This window comes from Psammomys obesus, unplaced genomic scaffold, assembly GCF_907164565.1.
Source record: "Psammomys obesus unplaced genomic scaffold, mPsaObe1.curated_primary_1811, whole genome shotgun sequence".
NCBI classification, from domain to species: domain Eukaryota; kingdom Metazoa; phylum Chordata; class Mammalia; order Rodentia; family Muridae; genus Psammomys; species Psammomys obesus.
The window spans coordinates 13167024-13185935 of NW_026596234.1; the positions used below are offsets into that span (position 1 = coordinate 13167024).

General features: G+C 45.9%; 2 protein-coding genes across 3 annotated transcripts; one reads left to right on the forward strand and one right to left on the reverse strand.

Moving 5' to 3' along the window:
* Window positions 1-1629: 1629 nt before the first annotated feature.
* Window positions 1630-13728, forward strand: Wfdc3 (WAP four-disulfide core domain 3). Of its 2 annotated transcripts, none has more exons than XM_055596268.1 (4): window positions 1630-1777; window positions 10568-10699; window positions 12842-13027; window positions 13545-13728. In XM_055596268.1, the coding sequence occupies exons 1-4, from the start codon at window positions 1699-1701 to the stop codon at window positions 13559-13561; spliced, it is 414 nt and encodes a 137-aa protein (XP_055452243.1). In that variant the 5' UTR covers window positions 1630-1698; the 3' UTR covers window positions 13562-13728. The 2 variants fall into 2 exon arrangements, with proteins under 2 accessions (XP_055452243.1, XP_055452244.1); XM_055596269.1 differs by having other exon boundaries at window positions 12875-13027.
* A 3302-nt stretch (window positions 13729-17030) lies between these two features.
* On the reverse strand, window positions 17031-18644 carry LOC129668145 (kunitz-type serine protease inhibitor textilinin-3-like). Its single transcript, XM_055595930.1, has 2 exons — window positions 18518-18644; window positions 17031-17338 (listed from the first exon to the last, which is right to left on the reverse strand). Exons 1-2 carry the CDS (start codon window positions 18642-18644, stop codon window positions 17031-17033), a joined length of 435 nt encoding a protein of 144 aa, XP_055451905.1.
* Window positions 18645-18912: the final 268 nt, after the last annotated feature.

Genomic DNA, 18912 nt, shown 5'->3' on the forward strand with positions numbered 1-18912 from the left:
GACAGTTTTTGCTGTGTGGTATTGGCTGTCCTGCACTTGCTTTGTAGACCAGGCTGGCCTCGAACACAGCAATCTATCTGCCTCTACCTAGTTCTGGGATTACAGGCCTGCACTACTGTGCCCGGTGTCATTCACTTTTTTTTTTTAAAAAGGTTTACTTATTTTATGCATATAAATGTTTTGCTGGCATGTATGTATATATATCATGTATGTGCCTGGTGCCCCCAGAGGTCAGAAGAGGGCATTGGATTTTTTGGAAACGGAGTTATGGGTATTTGTAAACTTCCGTGTGGGTGCTGGGAACCGAACCCTGGTCCCCTGCAAGAGCAACACATGCTCTCTGACTGTTGAGCCATCTTTGTAGTCCCATCATCTTCCTTTTAACAAGGTCAACTTCCTTGCTCTAAACGCTGGTGGCTTTTGTTTTTGTTCTTTGACAAGCTCTTCTTCTGTGGCTCTAGGCTGGCCTTGAACTTTGAACTGGCCACTTGGCCCAGGCTTCCTTTGTAATCCACCTGCCTCTACCTCTCAAGTTCTGGAATCACAGGCACTACCATGCCTGACTCTTTGGACACGTGCAACACAAAAAGCAGGGGAAAAGATGATAAAGGGGACATATGTGAAAGACTGAGTCATAGCAACTCTCCTCCCCAGCCAACTATCCTTCATTTTGTCTAAGAGTGGCCTCTGTGGTCTACAGGGACCAAGCTGTAAACATTTTGTGCTCTTGTTTCTTGCTGGAACACTCCGATGAGCTTTTTCACAGGCTTTGATAGTTCCCAAGGATGGACAGGATATTACACTTCAGTTATATCATTAGCTCACTTATTTTCTTATTATGTTGTATTTCCAGTTCTCCCTGTCAAGGGCTAGGTATAGCTAGAGGCATACCAGATCCTGTAGACAGAACAAGGAACACTGCGCTTTTGTTTTCTGTCAGGGTCATGTTTGGCAAAGCCAGCAATGGACTGGTGCCAGGGCTCTAGGGGGCTGAGGCCTGTCAATCTAGAGATTGACAGTTTCTGTGTAAGCCATGGTTAAATGTTCTAGATCCTGAGATATGAAATGTTTTGCTTGCTGTGCCAGAATGTACCTTGCAAAAGAAGAACTAGAGCTCTCTGCAATTCTGCTGTCCAGTGAGTCTTACTGATTTGTATTCCGCTTCCCCATCTGAGGGTATGTAAAGAGCTGTGAGAATAATAAACTTGCTGGCTTGAGTCATCAGCCCTCACAAGCCCTCGCGCCCCAGCTTTGGACTGTTTATTTTTCTCATCTCCGGTCCTTCCCCTCAGAGTCTCAGTGCAAACCCAGGAAGAACCGCTGGTCTGGTTCACCCTCTTTCGTTTTGACTGCACCCGAGTCTTCCCAAAGCCGTTCTGGTCTCTCTTTGACCTTTAACCCACTAGCCACCTCTCCATTCTTCTAGCTTCCCATTGGGATTCTTAACACTTGTCTAAGAGTTTTGTGCATATTGCGTGGCAGCATTTGGTCCCTCCCACCACATGTGCTCTCTGGTAGTCCCAGGAAATTTCTCACACACCAGCAGCCAATCACTGTTCTTATTGTTGGGAGATGACGTTCCTGGGGGATTATTGCATAAGTAAAACCGTTGGGATTAGCTTGACAGCAGTCACTTAGTCCTGTCCTTTCCTTTGCTGCTATCCCTGAACTGAGCTCTCAACTCTCAAAATTGGCAGGATGTTAAGATACCTCTTCCTCATGAAGGCACTTCTTGTTCTTGGGTTCCTGGCATTCTGGGTAACTGCAGGAGAGCACGGTGAGCTATCATCTGGGGTCCTTGGCTAAAACTAATAAAAGGTTACTAAGGGAGAGGTCATCTCCTGCCTTTTAAAGTTCCTCATTTGTGGAGCTGATCATCTCTTTAGGAAGAACTGGATGGAAAGATTTTTTTTTCAGGACAGGATAAGTTGTCTTGGCTTTTTGTAAACCCTCTCTGTAACAAGGAGCCAGGTTTTACAAAGATATATAACTTTCCAATTATCTTCTAGCACTCATTAAATGAGGACAGGACCATGCAGCAGCCCCCCTTTCTCTGTCTGTGTGCTTGCCTGCCTATCCATCCATTCGCATGTATGTATGTATGTATGTATGTATGTATGTATGTATGTATGCATGCATGCATGCATGCATGCTTCTGTCTCTGTCTTTTTCTGCAATACTACAGGCTTACCTTTTAGCAGTAAAGGGAGGGTATTTGTATCTGTGTGGCAAGAAAAGAAGGGGGTTGCTGAGATATCCTGCACAGGAATGCATGGAAATAAGAGTTCTTTACTCAAGGTATATTTGAGTGTCATTCACTAGTTACTATTTTTTTAAAATATTTGTTTATGTATATGTGTGTCTCTGTGTGTATGGCGTGTGCATGGGTGCTTGAAGAGGCCAGAAGAGGGAGTAGGAGCCCCTTGAGTTGGAGGCACAGATGGTTGTGAGCTGCTAGAGATTGGTTCTGGGCACCAATCATGTGTCCTCTAGAAAAATATCAATTTTTCTTAACAGTTGAGTCATTTCTTCAGCCTCCAATCTGTTTCTTGAGGCCTAGACACTAGATAGTTATCCGAATGTCCTATGAAGTCTTTTTCAGTTAAAGAGAGACAACGAATGCCCTCTTGATCAAAACCCATGCAAATATTTGTGCCAGAGCAATAAGTCATGTCCCACTGGGCAGAGGTGCTGAAGCAGAGGCTGGTAAGGCCTGTCAAGCAGACCTCCCTAAGAATGTGTTAGCACGAGGGACAGGATCCCAGTGTGTTCCCCGGCCTTTTCTTTTGGATGGGTAGAACAAGGGAGTTTTCCACCTACTAGAATGTCTTCAAACACCTAGCTATGTAGGTTACCTCTTTTCCTCTTTGAGATCTCTAACCATTCCTTACCCCCCCAGCTCTTGTTTTTTCTATCAGGAAAGAAAGAGTCATTGGTGGTCCATGTTTTTTTGCTTTGGACTTGAGTAGTGTTGTGAAGGAAAGAATGGGAAGGTGGGCAGGTGAGACAGCTCAGCAGGTGAAGGGTTTGCCTGCCTAGTTTGCTGACCTGAGGACCTGAGCTCCATCCTCAGAACCCATGCAAAGGTGAAAAGGAGAACTGACTCTGAAAACTGTCTTCTGAGCTCCAGGTGCATGTCATGGTACATGTGCCTTCCCTAAAGTAATACTTATTAGAGAAAGAGGCCCCAAGGAGTGAGGGATGTAGCCCTGGATCTCACTAAGTAGCCCATTCTGACCTCAGAGTCAGGACCCTTCCCCTTTTGCCTCCTGAGTGCTGGGATTACAGGTGTGTATTGTCAAGCCTGGCCCGTTTTCTCCCTTCTAAAGCCAGGGTCTTGCTGTGTAGCCCAGGACAGCCTCGAACCTACAGTCCTCCTGCCTTCCCTTCAGAGTACTGGGATTTTAGGTGTAAGATCGCACAGCCTCTGCTGCCTTTATCACTCTCAGAAATCAGACCACATCTCCTGTGGTCTCTATCTACCTCCTTCTGATATAGCAAGGACTTGTGAGCAAGTGTTCTTCCTTGTCTCTGTAACCAACTCAGATGCTTACCCTGAAACAGGCTTTGAGTTATGGCCAACCTCCCCACTTCCTGGGAAAACTTATAAAACGAAGAGATTTCTTCCTTCCCCCCCACCCCTACATGTTGTTCACCACAGCCATCTTGTCTTTCACTTTAATCTGTGCCTCTCCCCCTCCCCCTCCCCCTCCCCAAGGCCTGCTCATGGTCTCCATGGTCCTGGGTGTTCCCTCCCAGTGGAGCTCATTTTAAAGGGTGGCTGGTGTCAAGTTCTTTACCCTGAACCTGACTCTTCTGTTTCCTTACTTAGTGCGTGTACAGCTATGGCATGCATTTGTAGAAAATGGTAGCTTGTGGGAATTGGTCCTTTAACTACGTGGGACTTGAGGGTTGCCATGCAAGGGGGTAAGAGAGAGAGAAAAAAATAGCAACAAAATGGCCAGATTACATGGTCAGGAGGAGGGGAAGCCCCTGCCCTGGAAAGTTTAGGGTAGAGGGTTGCCAGCCACCCAAGGCAGCAGGTAGGGACTGAGGAATGCTGTCAGAAGCAGGCTGCCTAAATATTAACAGAAACAACATAACTGCCAGCTGTATTCTGAGAACTGAACAAAGATACACAGAGTGCCCAAGTCAGGAGCACTTGGATTAGCCTGGCCAAGCAGAGCAGGGTGCCAAGGGGCAGTGCCATGTTCTTATGTGGAGGCTGATGAGGAAATTACTGACTTAATTCCCAATCCTCATGGTCAGTTGAGAGATTCTCCACTAAAATCTACCCCAAGAACTGCAAAGAGGCAGCAGAAAAGAATCTTGATGCCTGCAGAAGACAGCATGCGTTCCCCCACTCACCTGCTCCTGAGACTTTCTACTCTCTCTGCACACATGTAGCCTTGTCTCTTGTTAACAGTCAAGGCAATTTTTTTCTTAATTCTGGCAGTGTTAGGCTTTGGAAAGATATCTTTTCTCTCTCTTACAGGATCATCATGACCTAATTAATCCTCCATTTACATATTTATCTTTTCTCTACAAACATCTGTTGGATGTTAACTGTTTGCTAATCCTCTACTTACATATTTATCTTTTCTCCACAAACATCTATTGGATGTTAATTGTTCACTACGTCCAGCAGTGAGTTCTGGGTATACTGTGCTGGACAAAGCATGCTAATAAACACAGGATTTCAAACTGTGATAAGGACGATTAAAGGATGCCGAGGGAATAACGGGCACTCATGTTGTGTTGGGTGGTTAAGAAAAGTATATCCAACATTGTGACATGTACGCCAAAAGTGGGAGAAGGAGTTAAAACTAGCCAGGGGGAGGGTGTGGTTGGATAGTGAAAAGAGAGGATCCATGTGGAGGGCTTCAGAGGACAAGGCTCATGCGTGGTTAGAGACAGAGACAGGAGGGTATTGCTGATGGAAGCTAGAGACCTTAGACACTAGGGAGGAGGCAGTGGAAGTGGAGAAAGGTGACATAGCTTTCTCTTCTTCCTTTACCATTTAAGAGACACTAAAAGTTCCTAGAAGCTGGTGACGTTGCTGGGCGGTGGTAGCAGATGCCTTTAATTCTAGCACTTGAGAGGCAGAGACAAGCATATCTTTATGAGTTTGAGGATAATCTGATCTACAGAGTGAGTTCCAGGCCAGCCAAGGCTACACAGAGAAACATTGTCTTGAAAAAAAAAAGTTGGTGGTGTCGTCTGCATAGAACCCCTTCATATTGTCCTGCTATTTTAGAATTTTCATGGCTACTTTTGCTTGTTTATACTTCTCAGAATCCTTATGATCATATTTCCTGCCTCTCTTTGTTCTCCAAACTACTTTTCTAGGAGTGACATTAGATGTATATACTAGCTTTTGGAGAGCTAACCCAGATATAATATTCAGCTTTATATGTCTGCCTTTTGCTCAGCTTGTAGACTTTAAGGTGTTTCATAGATTTAAAATATTTCTTGATACATTTATTCTCGAGTGATTAAGTTTCTTCCCTGATTTTTGAAATGAGATAATTTATTACTTTTTTTTTTTCTGAGATAGAGTCTCAGGTAGCCCAGGTTGGCTTCCAATTTGCTGTATAGCCAACACTGGTCTTCTGCATCCACCTCCTGGGTACTAGGATTACAGGCATGCACCACCAAACCTGGCTATTTTCCTCTCTCCATTTTGTCCCTTCCTCTCTTGGAGACAGGACTTCTCTGTTTTTCTTGGGATGGCCTAGAGCTTGTGACTCCTTTGCCTCTGTCTCCTGAATGATAGTCTGTTGTCTGCAGAAACGGGAGCCAGCCTCTTACCTGAGAACAGCGTGTGAGACTTGGAAACATAGATTTGGGTTGTCTGAGACAAGCAGATCCCCAGGCAAGTCTCTTGTGCTTCTCTGTCTGTTCCTTTCTCTGTAAGATGGAAAGAGCCTGGAGAGTTGTTAATGAGTTAACGGGTGTGTTAGTCCTGCAGTATACTTTTTTTTTTTTTTTTTTTTTTTGGTCTGAGGAGGTCTGGGACTTTCTCTCCTCCTCCTCTTCATTCCCACCCTTCCTCTTCTGCGACAGTCTATGTAGCATACAGCATCTTTGAAATTTTAGTCCTCCTGCCCCAGCTTCCTGGATGCTGTGATTACATGTGATACCACAGCTGTCCCAGGAATACAATTTCTAGCCAGTCCCTCTAAGTTCAGAACTAGGATAGCGCCCCCTGCACAATTTCTAACCAGTCCCTTCAAATTCAGAACTAGGATAGCCCCCCTCCCCACCCTGCTTGCTGATCACCCCCTCTCTGAGACCCTGAAGCTCCACTGTACATGTCATCTTTCCTTTCAACCATGTCTCCCTGGTAGCAAGCTCCTTTCCAGTATCCAATGGGTGATCTGTACCTGGCTTAGACAGCTCTCTTGGACAGACTGCCCATAAGAGAGGCTAGAACATTGTGGTCTTGCCAGGACTCTCAATGCCCAGCTCTGGAAATTTGTTGTGGGCAAGTCACTCACAATCAGGTTGTAGGGCCGCACACACTTCTCAGTGCCCGAAGCTGAAATTTGAATTATGGGGTTTGAGGGTGAGGCTGGCTCCCAGGTGTGGTGCCTCTGGCCTTTGGCCATTAGCAATGGGACTTCCTTTTCCCTTGGGGCTGGTTGGGTGACCTGGAAGTGGTCTGCAGATCCCTCAGAGCCCACAGGCTGAGCAGGACCCTTACCAGTTGGTGCAGTTGGTTCTACTTCTTCAGCATCTATAGCTCCTGTCTTGGAGAAGGAGACTGATTTTCCAGGAAGCTCTCCTTCCTGAGCTGTGAAAAACTCAGGCTTTTCTTACTCTTTGACATCATCACAGTTACTTTGTAGCAGAGCTGGTCTGTTTGACAAAGGTGGAGTGCCAGTCAGATTGCCTAAGGCCCAGGTAGATACTGGAATATATTCTCAGGGAGAAGTTCTGGTCTGAATGCCAGCCAGTGGTGAATCTTCCATCTGTTTGTTCTGTGGGCTTGGGCAAGTGTGTTCATCTCTGTGAATCTCCCCTTTGTCATCCTCACAGAGTGATGATGTAGCTTGGAAGAAATGCATCTGAAGCGCCTGCAGTCTATCTGGCAGGCAATGCTCAGGACCTCCTACAGTTAGTGCAGTGTCCCTCTGGTCTGCTCCCCTCTCCAGTCGTTTGCATTCTGACCCACCTTCTGACTCATCAATCATTTACTTACACTACATGGGGAGAGTCCGCCCTGCCTGGCAGCTGGGTATCCGTGGTGAGCAAGGCCCACATCTTTGGTAGAGTGTTGTGAAGAGGGGGCTGCAAGGGCAGAGGCTATGAGGGAGGAGAGGGCTTTGTTCCTAAGGAAGTGAAAGGAGGCCATTGTGGTCGGAGGACAGCAAAGAAGGTGCTTCCAGTTGAGGCTGCGGAGGTGGCAGCGCTCAGGTGGGGCAGCTTCCAGCTTCTTTCCCAGATTTTATTCTAAGTGCAGAAGGAAGTAATTAGCTCTAGTGAGACGGCTTATTGGGTAAAGGGCTTGCCACACAAACCTGAGTTCAACCTAGCAGTGGAAGGAGTTGTCTTCTGACCAGCACAGCACACTGCGCCATTCACACCCTCACAATCATGCATAACACACACAATAATATAATTTAAAAATACGTATAAAAGAAGTCACCAAGTCAGGTGTGGTGGAAGTGTGTGTAATCCCAGCACTGGGAAGGCAGAAGTGGGAGGACCAGGAGTTCGAGGCCCTTCTTAGCCATGTGGTGAGTTTAAGGCAGTCTGGGCTTCATGAGACCTGTTCTCAAAAAAGCCAAGAAAAAAAAATTGAGGGGAGTCTAAATGAGGGAGAGGCCTGTTTCAGTTTTCATTTTGAAAAGGCTATTCTGGTGTGCAAAGACTGGGTGAAGGCAAGTGTAGACGATGGAAGACCAGGTGAGCAGCCGGCATGGCAGACAGGGTGAGAGATGCTCATGGATTAGGTCACACACAGAGCAGACATGGAAAAGCAGAGATGACTTAAAGGCAGTTGGCAAGACCAGGAAAGAAGTAAATGGCTGTGGACACTAAGGGGGAGGGCCGTGTCAAGGGTGGTGTGACGAGTCCAGCCTGAGCCACGGTGGCACTGGAGCCCTTTGACAGAACTGGACTCCTGGGGAGGTAGACACTGGAGTTGGTGCAGGAGGGAAGCCTGTTCCCTGACCACAGCTTCCCTGCTCTTTGGTGCTAGGGGGGCTGTTAGGAGAGGTGAAGATGGAGGGTAGGAGCGATCACCCCAGCTCTAGCTTCCAGCCCTGTGTCTTGTCCTGGTCCCTGGTAACATAATTAGTTGTGCACTTACTAAGATGCATGATTTGTGATGACTTTGTTGATTTGTAATGACTTTGTTCACCTAGGCTAGCAGAACCACAACACCAACAACAGGGCATCCTGTCCAAAGACATGTTTTGCAAGGCAAAGATGGGCGGTTAGAACTTCTGAGAAACCCACTTTTAGGAGAGAGGTAGGGACTAGAAACACTGTCTAGCTTAAGAATGAGGATGGCAAGGCTGGAGAGCTGGCTCAGCAGTTAAGAGCACTGGCTGCTCTTCTAGAGGTCCTGAGTTCAATTCCCAGGACCCACATGGCAGCTCACACCTGTCTGCAACTCCATTTCCAGGGCTTCTGACACCCGCACACAGATATAAACAAAACATAAACTAAAAATAAAATAAAAATAAGGATGGCATGTCTTTGAGGTAGTGAAGATCCTGGCCTTTGTCCCATTAGACTCATTAAAATGGTGGCCCCCTTTTTTAGTTTCATCGTTCAACTTTCTGGGTTGATTTTCATACTCAGCACTCTCAAGTGTAAAATAATTTATTTTTTTCAAGTGTATTGCAGTGTTTGTCAAGTAGGTGTAATGAGATATATAACTACAGTGACCATGCTCTCCAAATTAAAAAAAAATCTGGGTACATAGTTCTGACATGACATCCTAATAATACAGAATATTCCTGTTCAGGAAAGTCCTAGGACACAAGACTATTGTGGTTCATCTTTGGGGTCCAGCATTCACTCTTTCCATCATGGCAGACTTTCTGGAGCCAGCCATGGGCAATCATACACACCTGTTGCTTTTGAGGCCCTGGGCCAGGCATGTTTTGGTTTTCTACAAAACTTAATTGTCCATCACTTCTCCTCATATTTAAAGGACTGGAAATAAACACTGAAATGAGTCATGGTGAATTAGTCTGGCTCAGATGCAGTCGTCTTTGGGTGTGTCTGCTCCTGAGGCAAAGGCACCTGCATCTTTTAAGGATGGCGTGTTAGATCGTAATTCATGGCAAGTCAGGCAGCTGAGTTCAGCTGAGCTTAGCTGCTAGCTAACTCTGTAGTTCTGGGTGGGGCCCAGTTCTCTGGGTTTTGATCTTGTCACAGCAGTGATGAAGAGGCACATCTAGGATGTATTTGGTTGTGGACAGCAGAACATTAACAGAAAAGTGATTCACTGTCCTCACTTTACAAGAATTTTGGGGTGGGTGTCAGAGCTGTCATGGCAACTCAATGATGCTACCGAGAAGGAACCCTCTCTCTCTCTCTCACCACATCAGTCCTTGACTTTGTCCTCATGCTAGTGCCTTCCTACTTCAAAGAAGGCCCCCTTACACCTCCACAGCACACATGTCTTTGGAAGAAGAAAGCATAGGGATGGTCTGGATTAAGAATACACATTTTCTCCCATTAGCACCTTAGTTCGCTGTCACCTCTTGTTGTAAGAGAGTACGAAGGATGCAAATCATTTGGGCTGGGTTCATTGCATCTCAGACTAGACCTGAGGTTTTATGAGTGTCATTTCCAGTATAGCAGGCTGGCCCCAGATATAGTGGCCTAAGATAATGGTTCATTCGCAGCTGTGGGTGGCCCAGGTGCACTGAATGGTTGATCTCCCCATGTGGTATACCTGAGGTCACTCACACATGCAGGTGGGAGCTCAGTAGACCTGGAATGTCTCGGATGCTATTTCTCATTTTATATTTATCAATTTGTATATTTCTGTGTGTTTATGTCTATGTGCCCATGCAGATGCAGGGCTGGAAGTCACCTGGACTCTCACTCCTCAGGAGCTGTACATCTTGTGTTTTCTGAGTCAGGGTCTCTCACTAGGACGCAGGTTTGATGATTAGGCTAAGCTGATTGGCCAGGGAGCCCTAGGTGTCTGCTTGTCTCCAGCATGCCAGTGCTGATGATGCGACACCCAGCCTTTTTCACAGAGCAAATTCAGTAAAGCATGGCAAGCATTTTACCAACAGAACCTCCTCCAGCCCCCTGGGATGGTAATTCTCCTTCCATGTTCTCTGTCCAAGTGGCATCTCACCACACTAGTCTAGAAGAGGATGAAGCCCAGGTCAGTGTGGAAAGGGACTTCACAAATCCCAGGAAATATAGCTGATAAGGGACAAATACTGTAGGTCTGTCACAGTTTGAAAGAAAGAATGAACATAAGGTGTCTAATCCATATGTTTGCTACAGTGGTTAACATCCACTGAAAATGCATTTTATGTTCTTGGCTTCAGCACATCTGAGTTTTCACGCTATCATTCTATGGCAGAATTAAGTGGTGGCTGTCCTGCTGACCCTCTTCCATGTGAGAAACTGTGTGACGGCGACACGTCTTGCCCCCAGGGGCACAAGTGCTGCAGCACTGGCTGTGGCCGTGCCTGCCGAGGAGACATTCCGGGAGGTATGCGGTTCTTTGGGAGAAGAGTCAGATGTGCCCCTGGGGCCCCACGTCAGTTTGGAGGAGCTTCTTCTAGACACCTTCCTGGGGGAACTAGCTGTCACCTTTACCATCCCCTGGCTTCCAACCCAAGACTTACTTCCAGGGTTAAAGAACTAGAGGAGGAAGTGTGGTGATGCAGCTCCTGAGCTCTGCGGGGGGCTTTGTGGCTGGGGCAATAATCCCCTCTCTTTGAGCCTGTTTCCTCTGTCTAGAAAAGAAGTTTCCTAGGATCAGTGGCTTTTTATATCATTTGTTTGTTTTTGATATAGAGTCTCACTGTGTAGTCCAGGCTGGTCTTATACCTTGACTTAGTCTCTCATGTGCTGGCTTTACAGGCCTGAGACACTATTCTTGGCCTCAAATGTCTTATACTCATCTGTCTATCTATCTATCATCTATCATCATCATCATCCCTCCCCCCTTTTTTTGAACCATGCAACTCAGGCTGACTGAACTTCCTATGTAGCTCAAGATGACTCTGAACTTCCGGTCTTTTTACTTTTACTTCCTGAGTGCAGAGGTCCCAGGCATGTACCATCACACCCAGCTCATGTGCTCCTGGGGACTGGACATAGATCTTCATAGATGTTCGACAAACAGTCCACCGGCTGAGCTATGTTCCTAGCGTCTTAGTCTCTTTATATTCCCATATAATGCTTAACCTTTGTCCTTATATACATGTAGCCTGCTAGGGAAGACACATGAGAAATTACAGATGCACCTTGATTATAACAGGGTCCTACCTGATAAATGCACTGTATATGGCAACTCTCGTAAGTTGAAAGCACATTTAATATTACTGTCCTAGTTAGGGTTATTATTGCTATGATGAAACACCATGGCCAAAAACAAGTTGGGAAGGAAAGAATTTCTTTGGCTTATACTTCTACATGATAGTTCATCCCTGAAGGAAGTCCTGGCAGAAACTTAAACAAGGCAAGAACCTGGGGGTAGGAGCTGATGCAGAGGCCATGGAAGGGTGCTGCTTACTGGCTTGCTCCCTATGAGTTGCTCAGCCTGATTTCTCCTCCTCCTCCTCCTCTTCTTTCTCTTCTTCTTCCTCCTTCACCTCTTGTGTGATTTTCAAGACAGGGTTTCTCAGCATAGCAGCCCTGACTGTCCTGGAACTCCATTTGTAGACCAGTATGGCCTCAAATTCACAGATATCTGCTGTCTCTGCCTCTAGAGTGCTGGGATTAAAGGCATGTACCACCATGCCTGGCTCAGTCTGCTTTCTTTTAAGACCCAGGACCACAAGCCCAGGGATGGTGCCATCCAGAATGGGATCGGCCCACCCTCAGCAATCACTAATAAGAAAATATCCTACAGCCAGATCTTATGGATGTATTTTCTCAATTAAGGTTCCTTCCTTTCAAATGACTCTAGCTTGTGTCAAGTTGACATAAAACTAGCCAGCACAACTCCAGATCTACCCAAATCTTCTAGCTTTGCAACATATACAGCCCCCTGTAGAGTGCCAGTTCTATCCCATGGTAGACTTAGGGCTGACTGGGAGTGTGGCAGCTGCTGCTCAACACTGAATGAGTAGCATGCCGCATATCGCTGATGTGGGAAAAGACAGGCCTTGTACATTAAGGGACTGTGTCATTCTTGTACCAGTGAGAAATGATACTGTAACAAGCCCACACACCCCCACCACTCACACACACCACACACCATGCATATACTCACACCACTCGCACACATACCGCATACACGTAACACAAACACCCAAACATTTTGATGAAATAAGACTTACACAGGGTTATGGTAGCACAAACCAGAAGCATAAAAGCTCTCTAGGGTGGCAAACGAGGCAGTGACACGAAATGCAATCACAGGGGAGAAGGCAGGGCCTTGTCTCTCTACTCTGGGCTCTCTTGGCAAGCCTGCACCCTACCACCCTCTAAGGCACCGGCTTTAGTAGTTTAACAACTCCTAGGTCAGAGGTGCTTGGATATAGTGTCTCAGCCCTGCTGTTCCCTGCTTCCAGCCTCATCTAGTTGGGAGTCAGGGTTAATTCACCTGGGCCAAGCTGTAGGTAGGAACGCGGGAAGGGAGGAGCCAGCTCCCTGTCTTTCCCTGTGCTGCTGTTCCCCACAGGGCGGGATGGTCAATGCCCCCGAATTCTGATAGGCCTGTGTATTGTCAACTGCATGGTGGATGAGAACTGTCAACCCGGGGAAAAGTGCTGCAAGTCAGGCTGTGGCCGCTTCTGTGCCCCTGCACTCCAGCTACCCAAACAGCTCACAGACTCCAACAGGGCCAATGGGTCCAATCCTGAACTAGGTGAGTGTAACCTGTGATGACCTTTGATCAGCTATGAAGTTAGCAGGCTTTCCTGCTGTGTGGGAAGGCGTAGATGCTGGGAAGGCGGCTTCTGACGCCCTAAAGACCGTGATTAGAAGAGTCACAGACCACACCCTCATAAGGACACTGTGGGGGTCACAGTGTTTACAGTGGGTGTGGCTCTCTGTAGGGAGAGATGGGATTCTATCCAGGCCCTATAGCCGAGGCAGATGTGGCGAGTGAGGACAGCACATGTCACAGAGAGGGAGTACATCTGAAGTATTTGGGCCATGAGGGCTGGGGGCAGGGCAAAAAACCCAGAACAGATACTACTGTACCTATTTGATAACAGATGTGACTTCTAAATGAGAAGAGTCTTCAGAACCAGTCAGGATGCCCAAAACCATTTAAAGCTTTTAATAGTGATGGGCATTGAGGCTCCCCAGGATAGAAGGGGAACAGCTGGGCAGCTGGAGCCAGCAAGGCACTGTGACCTGATATTTCGTTCTACTTGCAGAGGCTCGAGCACCCTAGCTGCCTTAATTGGTCTGGAGTACCAGGAAGCTTCTGGGTGACATCCTGGGGCTTGTGAAACCCCGAGGACTATCAGGCCTTCTCCTTGTTTCTACTGCTGCACGGAGCACACAGAAAAACAGCCCCGGAAATGGTGCTTCTCTTTCCCAATAAAACGTTGGCATGGACTCACTTGTCTGAACTGTGTAGGGTTCAGCAGGATGGGGAGCTGGTGGGTCTACCTGTGCATGGTACCGGGAAACCCATGGACTAAAGACAGATAGCAGGTTCTCTTTTTAAACGTAACCTATATAAAGAAGAGTATTAATGTCAACATGACAATGACTAGTTAAACTAGCCATTGCATGGAGGACTAGTAAAAGAGTTCTCTGTAAAACCTTAGGCCATCTTGGATGATTGGAAGTAATACATCCTGACTTATTTGGTGCATAACAAGGTGAAGAAAATCCTTTCTTTTAAATGCTAAAAAATAATTGTGTGTGGGTGTGTGGGTGGTGTAAGTTACATGTGCGCACGCAGCTTTCAGATGACAACTCTGAGGATTTGTTTCTCTCCTTCTGTGTGAGTCCTGGGGCTCGAATGCAGCTTGTCATGCTGGTACTCGTCCCCACCTTTCGCCACCTTGTCACCACAGATTCTAGCAAGCCTTTCTACTCTCCTCTTTTGTCCTCTACCAGATGGTAAAAATGTCTTACGCCAAGTGTAACACTTGGTGTGTTATATATATATATATGTCTGAGACAGGGTTTCTCTGTGTAGCCCTGGCTGTCCTGAAACTCACTCTGTAGACCAGGCCGGCTTCTAACTCAGAGATCCGCCCACCTCCCTAGCACCGGGATTAAAGGCATGCATCACCACTGGACTTCTTATAGGATTGTTTTTTTGTTTTTTGTTTTTTTTTTTTTTTTTTGTTTTTTTTTTTTTTGACTTTTGAAGTCTCTTGTAGCCCAGTGGTACCCTCATGTAACTGAGGCTGGCCTTGAACTCCTGGTCTTCTTATGTCTCCTTCGCTAGTGCTGGGGTCACAGTGTACACCACCATCCTTTGCTTGGGTTTTCATCTGTCGTACATTTCAGCCAAGGATGGGACTTTGATGTGGTTTCTGATTCTTTCACCTTGTTATACACCAAACAAACCAGAATATCACTTCCAAGATGGTTAGATTTACTCAAGATTGAGGTGTCACACACAACTCTTCACTAGACCTCCATGCAATGGCTCGTTTATGTGACTGGTCACCTCATGTTGGACATCGCTATCCTTTTATATACACAGACACATACACCACACACACCTCCCCACATCCCCATATCCCACACACACATGACCCACCCCACATCCCACCCCTCCGACCCTCCCACGCCCCATCTTTTGCTTGGGTTTTCATCTGTCGTACATTTCAGCCGAGGATGTGATTTCTTTGTCTCTGCCAAACACGTTATTTATAGTTATTCTTTTAACTAAACTGTAGTTCTCAAAAACTTCTTAAAGCAATTGCACTTGTGCAATACTTATCAAACACCAAGTATTTCTGTAATCAGAGAAAACTATTCCAGAATCCCATGAATGGGTACCAGGTAAATCAACTCCATGGTGTCAGGCCTTGGAACAGAGTTTCATTTGACCACAGCATAATATGGGATGCTGGACTTGGAGGTTTTGACCCAGCATAATATGGGATGCTGGACTTGGAGGTTTTGACCCAACACTTAGAGGCTACTAGAATCTTCTTGTTTCTTTTACCCTCACCACCCCTGAATTGTAGGGAGTATGAATGCTCAGGCCTCTAATCTACGGTCTTTGCCGCTTCCCAATGATTTCCCCAGTTGTGCCCATAACCCAGGGTATGTGGTTGCTGGCATTTGGACTGAGCTGGAATAATCACTAGCTGAGGCATGTGGGCCCATAGTCCTTTTCATTGTTTATGAGCACTAGGGTACTGGCTCACATAGATAGATTTCTTTGTGGGGCTCCACTGTTGACAAGAATTTACATCATCAGGGTGGAGGTCATGACCCTCCATACCGAGACAGATAAAGACTTGCTCCCACCTGCAATGTCGTGAATTCTATAGTACTGCCAATGGGGATGACAGAGACGCTTGCCCTGAACATGAACATGATTGAGGGTTGACCAGCAATTGATAGTGGCCAATATGAATAGCAATTGTTTTGGTCCACAACAAAATTCAGAAACAAAGTCAGATAGAGAGCAAAGGCGAAGGATGCTGCAGTGATTGACACATGAAGGCACAGGTTGCTGCCAGTAGGGGACCATATGTAGTTTATATCGGAAGCATCTTGGATAGTAGTGACGCATGAATTCATACCAGGACTGAGATTCAGAAAATCTTTTTTTTTTAAAGATTTATTTATTTTATGTGTATGAGTGTTCTATCTGCATTTACATCTGCCAGAAGAAGGAATCAGTTCACATTATAGATGGTTGTGAGCCACCATGTGGTTGCTGGGAATTGAACTCATGAACCTTTGGAAGAGCAGACAGTGCTCTTAAGCAATGAGCCATCTCTCCAGCCCCAGAAAAATCTTAATTAACATTGTATACAATTAACCAGTGGGAAAGGGAAACCTAGGAAAGGAAATGAACAAGAAATTTGAATTCTAAATGTTGTCAGAAATTTCTACTTTATTCACTCTGCATAACTTCAGCACCGTTTTCTCCTCATCCTTTATTTGGTCTCGCTTACGGTTTGCTGGTTTTGGATTAGTTTTTCTGTTAATAAATAAAATTTGTGATCATTGTGGACACCGTTATGGCTAAAAGGACCCAATCAACTGGCTCTTAAGGTATCACCCAAATTTCACAGCTGTCTGTCGATAATATCCTCTTATCTAGAAGCAATCACTAAATGGATGTAATGCTAGGTTGTGGGAATATACAGATTGGGCCATCAGCTTCTCCATTCTGGAAGGAGAACCCTTTGTTTCGAGTTGGGGCAGGTATTGCACTGTGGCTGGGGTCTTCCCCATTCTCCTGATGTTCCAGCAGCTTCTCTTTCACCCACCTAACAGCAACCTACGAGGTTCTCAAAGACCCAGGCCATTGCCAAGCAGTGAGATGCTGGGTAGAGAGTTAGGGCCATGTCCTTCCGAGTAAACAAAAAATTATCAGCTCCTTGGGCTTTATTTTATTTTTTTTCTTTTTGTTCTGACCTCTTTTCAAAAGTTCTCTGAGAGTTTCATATGATATGTTTGATCACATTTATCCCTTCCCCCAAGCCTCCCCAGATCAATTCCCCACCTTCCCTTTCTAATTTTTTGTTTTTGTTTTTAGATTAAAAAAAAAAAAAGTGTAATCCAAGTTGATTTGGAACTCACTACATAGCCCAGGCTAGCCTTGAACACCTGCCTCAGACTACTAAATGCTGGGATTTTACAAGTAAGCCATGGTGGCTGGTTAGGCTTTAATTTTCAGCTTGAACACAACACAGGACACTGGGATTCAAGACTCACATGATTGCATCTGGAAGTAATTTCATGATTCCATGCTCATTTCTCCCTAGCCTTTTTTTAGGTGTTGCCGGTAAAACTGTTATTCTCAACCATTTAGAGTTGTTAAGAGCGGGGTGAGGCACCAAGAGGCTTACCTGTTTCTGAAGGCAATAGTGTTCACAGAGGTACTGAGCTTTAAAGTTGTTTCTGTTGCCCCCACAGCCAGAGAAGATGAAGGGCTCACAGGAGGATGTTACCTTGTTGAAGTAGTATCTGTACAGAATGGCGGTGCAAAAGCCCCTCTTAACAGGATAGTTGCAGATGTCTGTCAGGAAGAAGCCCAAGTTCAGATCCTCCTACTAAAGGAATCGTCACTCTTTTCTTCATGGACTCAGTCTACTCTGCCCTCGTGTCAATCTGATTTTATCATTGGGGTGCAAGTTGTAATCCCTTGAACATGAGCTTTGCTCTATGTGATACAGGACAGTGAACCCAGGCTACAGCCTGGGTTAGTGTTACGGAGGAGCTTGGAGAAGGACAACATCTTCTAGCTTTCCCCCGTATTCCTTACTCAAACTAAGCAGCCCACTTCCCGAGTCTCCACGCACTTTCCTTGGCTCTGCAAGTGAGCATCTAACTTGGTGTCTGTAGGTACTCATCATCCGGAACCCCTTAGAATCCTTTCTTTGGTCCCTTTCACCCTCGCTGTCAGAGCATATATGTTAAAAAAACAAAAACAAAAAACAAACAAACAAAAAAAACCCCAAAACCAAACCAAAACAAACAAACAAACAAAAAAAACCTTTCTACCTTGCATATCTACTCCTGAAGGCCAGGCTTCTGCTGCCAAATCTGGCAGACTCTCCCTTCCCTCCAGGTCTCTACTGTTCTCCTTCGTCCTGTTTCCCGTTGTTCACATACCTGGACTCACCGTTTTTTGCTATCAGCATAAGCGTGGGTTCCAGCAGGAGCCATGGTGAGCATGTTGGAGACAAAGAGAGTTAATGTTGCTCTTCGTGAAGCCCAGCTATAGTCTTTCCCATGATTAGGAATCTCCTGTCTTCACTCTGAGTTTTTCCAAAGTGCCCATTAGAATTCAAATTTAAAAAGTAGCATGGGAGTACAGACGATGGCCTTGACCTTCCCGAATCCAAGGAAAGTAACATAGTGGTCCTATGATTATGTATTGAGTAGAAATGAAGCTCATAACACACACACACACACACACACACACACACACACACACATACACACACACACAATTTCTTGGATACCCTTAATATCAATCCAATCTTCATGATTCTCAGTCTTTTGTTGCTTTGAAACTCTTTGGTAGAGACTTAAGTTGATGCTACTTTTCTGTTTTCCTCTTTCTGTAACCTATATAGGGAACTCGATCTAATCAGAAGCCCATGGAGTTTGAAATAAAAGCAATGCCATCCAGATCACCAAATTTCTCTCCCCTTCCCCGTTTTCTCCAGTTCCCACCTTCATTTTTGCTCACCTCCAAGATACCCGCTTTCACACAGTTCGTTTTTCAGTTCTGGAGAAAACAGGTTACCAGAAGGCATCTGCGTGAGCATGGACAGGGTAAGAAGCCACAGGGTGAGGTGGATCCCTCGAGCCTCCATGGTGGCTCCTGACCGCAGATGGGAGACCTCGCTTGGCTACACTGAAATGTTATGTCTTGAAGGCGGAGCTTCCGCTTCTCTGAGAAGTTGAACCCATATTCGAATTTAATTTCCTCAGGGCCTGGACAGGGCTCTGGTGTAGCCAGAATCAGTGTAGTGAGCAGGACAGCAAGTACTTGGGTACCCAGCCATGGAGTTTGACAGACCAGAGCCCTGAGGATGAACCCCACCTTTTTCTTTCTCTTCACTTGCGGGTTAGAGCTGCTTA

What these genes read in the sequence shown, in the direction of transcription:
- LOC129668145 (XM_055595930.1), bottom strand. Translation starts at nt 18,644, where the DNA reads ATGGAGGCTCGAGGGATCCACCTCACCCTGTGGCTTCTTACCCTGTCC. An exon ending in TGAAAGCGGGTATCTTGGAG is followed by an intron (nt 17,339 to 18,517) that starts GTGAGCAAAAAT and finishes TCTTCCTGACAG; the next exon opens with ACATCTGCAACTATCCTGTT.
- Wfdc3 (XM_055596268.1), top strand. Translation starts at nt 1,699, where the DNA reads ATGTTAAGATACCTCTTCCTCATGAAGGCACTTCTTGTTCTTGGGTTC. An exon ending in GGTAACTGCAGGAGAGCACG is followed by an intron (nt 1,778 to 10,567) that starts GTGAGCTATCAT and finishes ATTCTATGGCAG; the next exon opens with AATTAAGTGGTGGCTGTCCT. An exon ending in CCGAGGAGACATTCCGGGAG is followed by an intron (nt 10,700 to 12,841) that starts GTATGCGGTTCT and finishes TGTTCCCCACAG; the next exon opens with GGCGGGATGGTCAATGCCCC.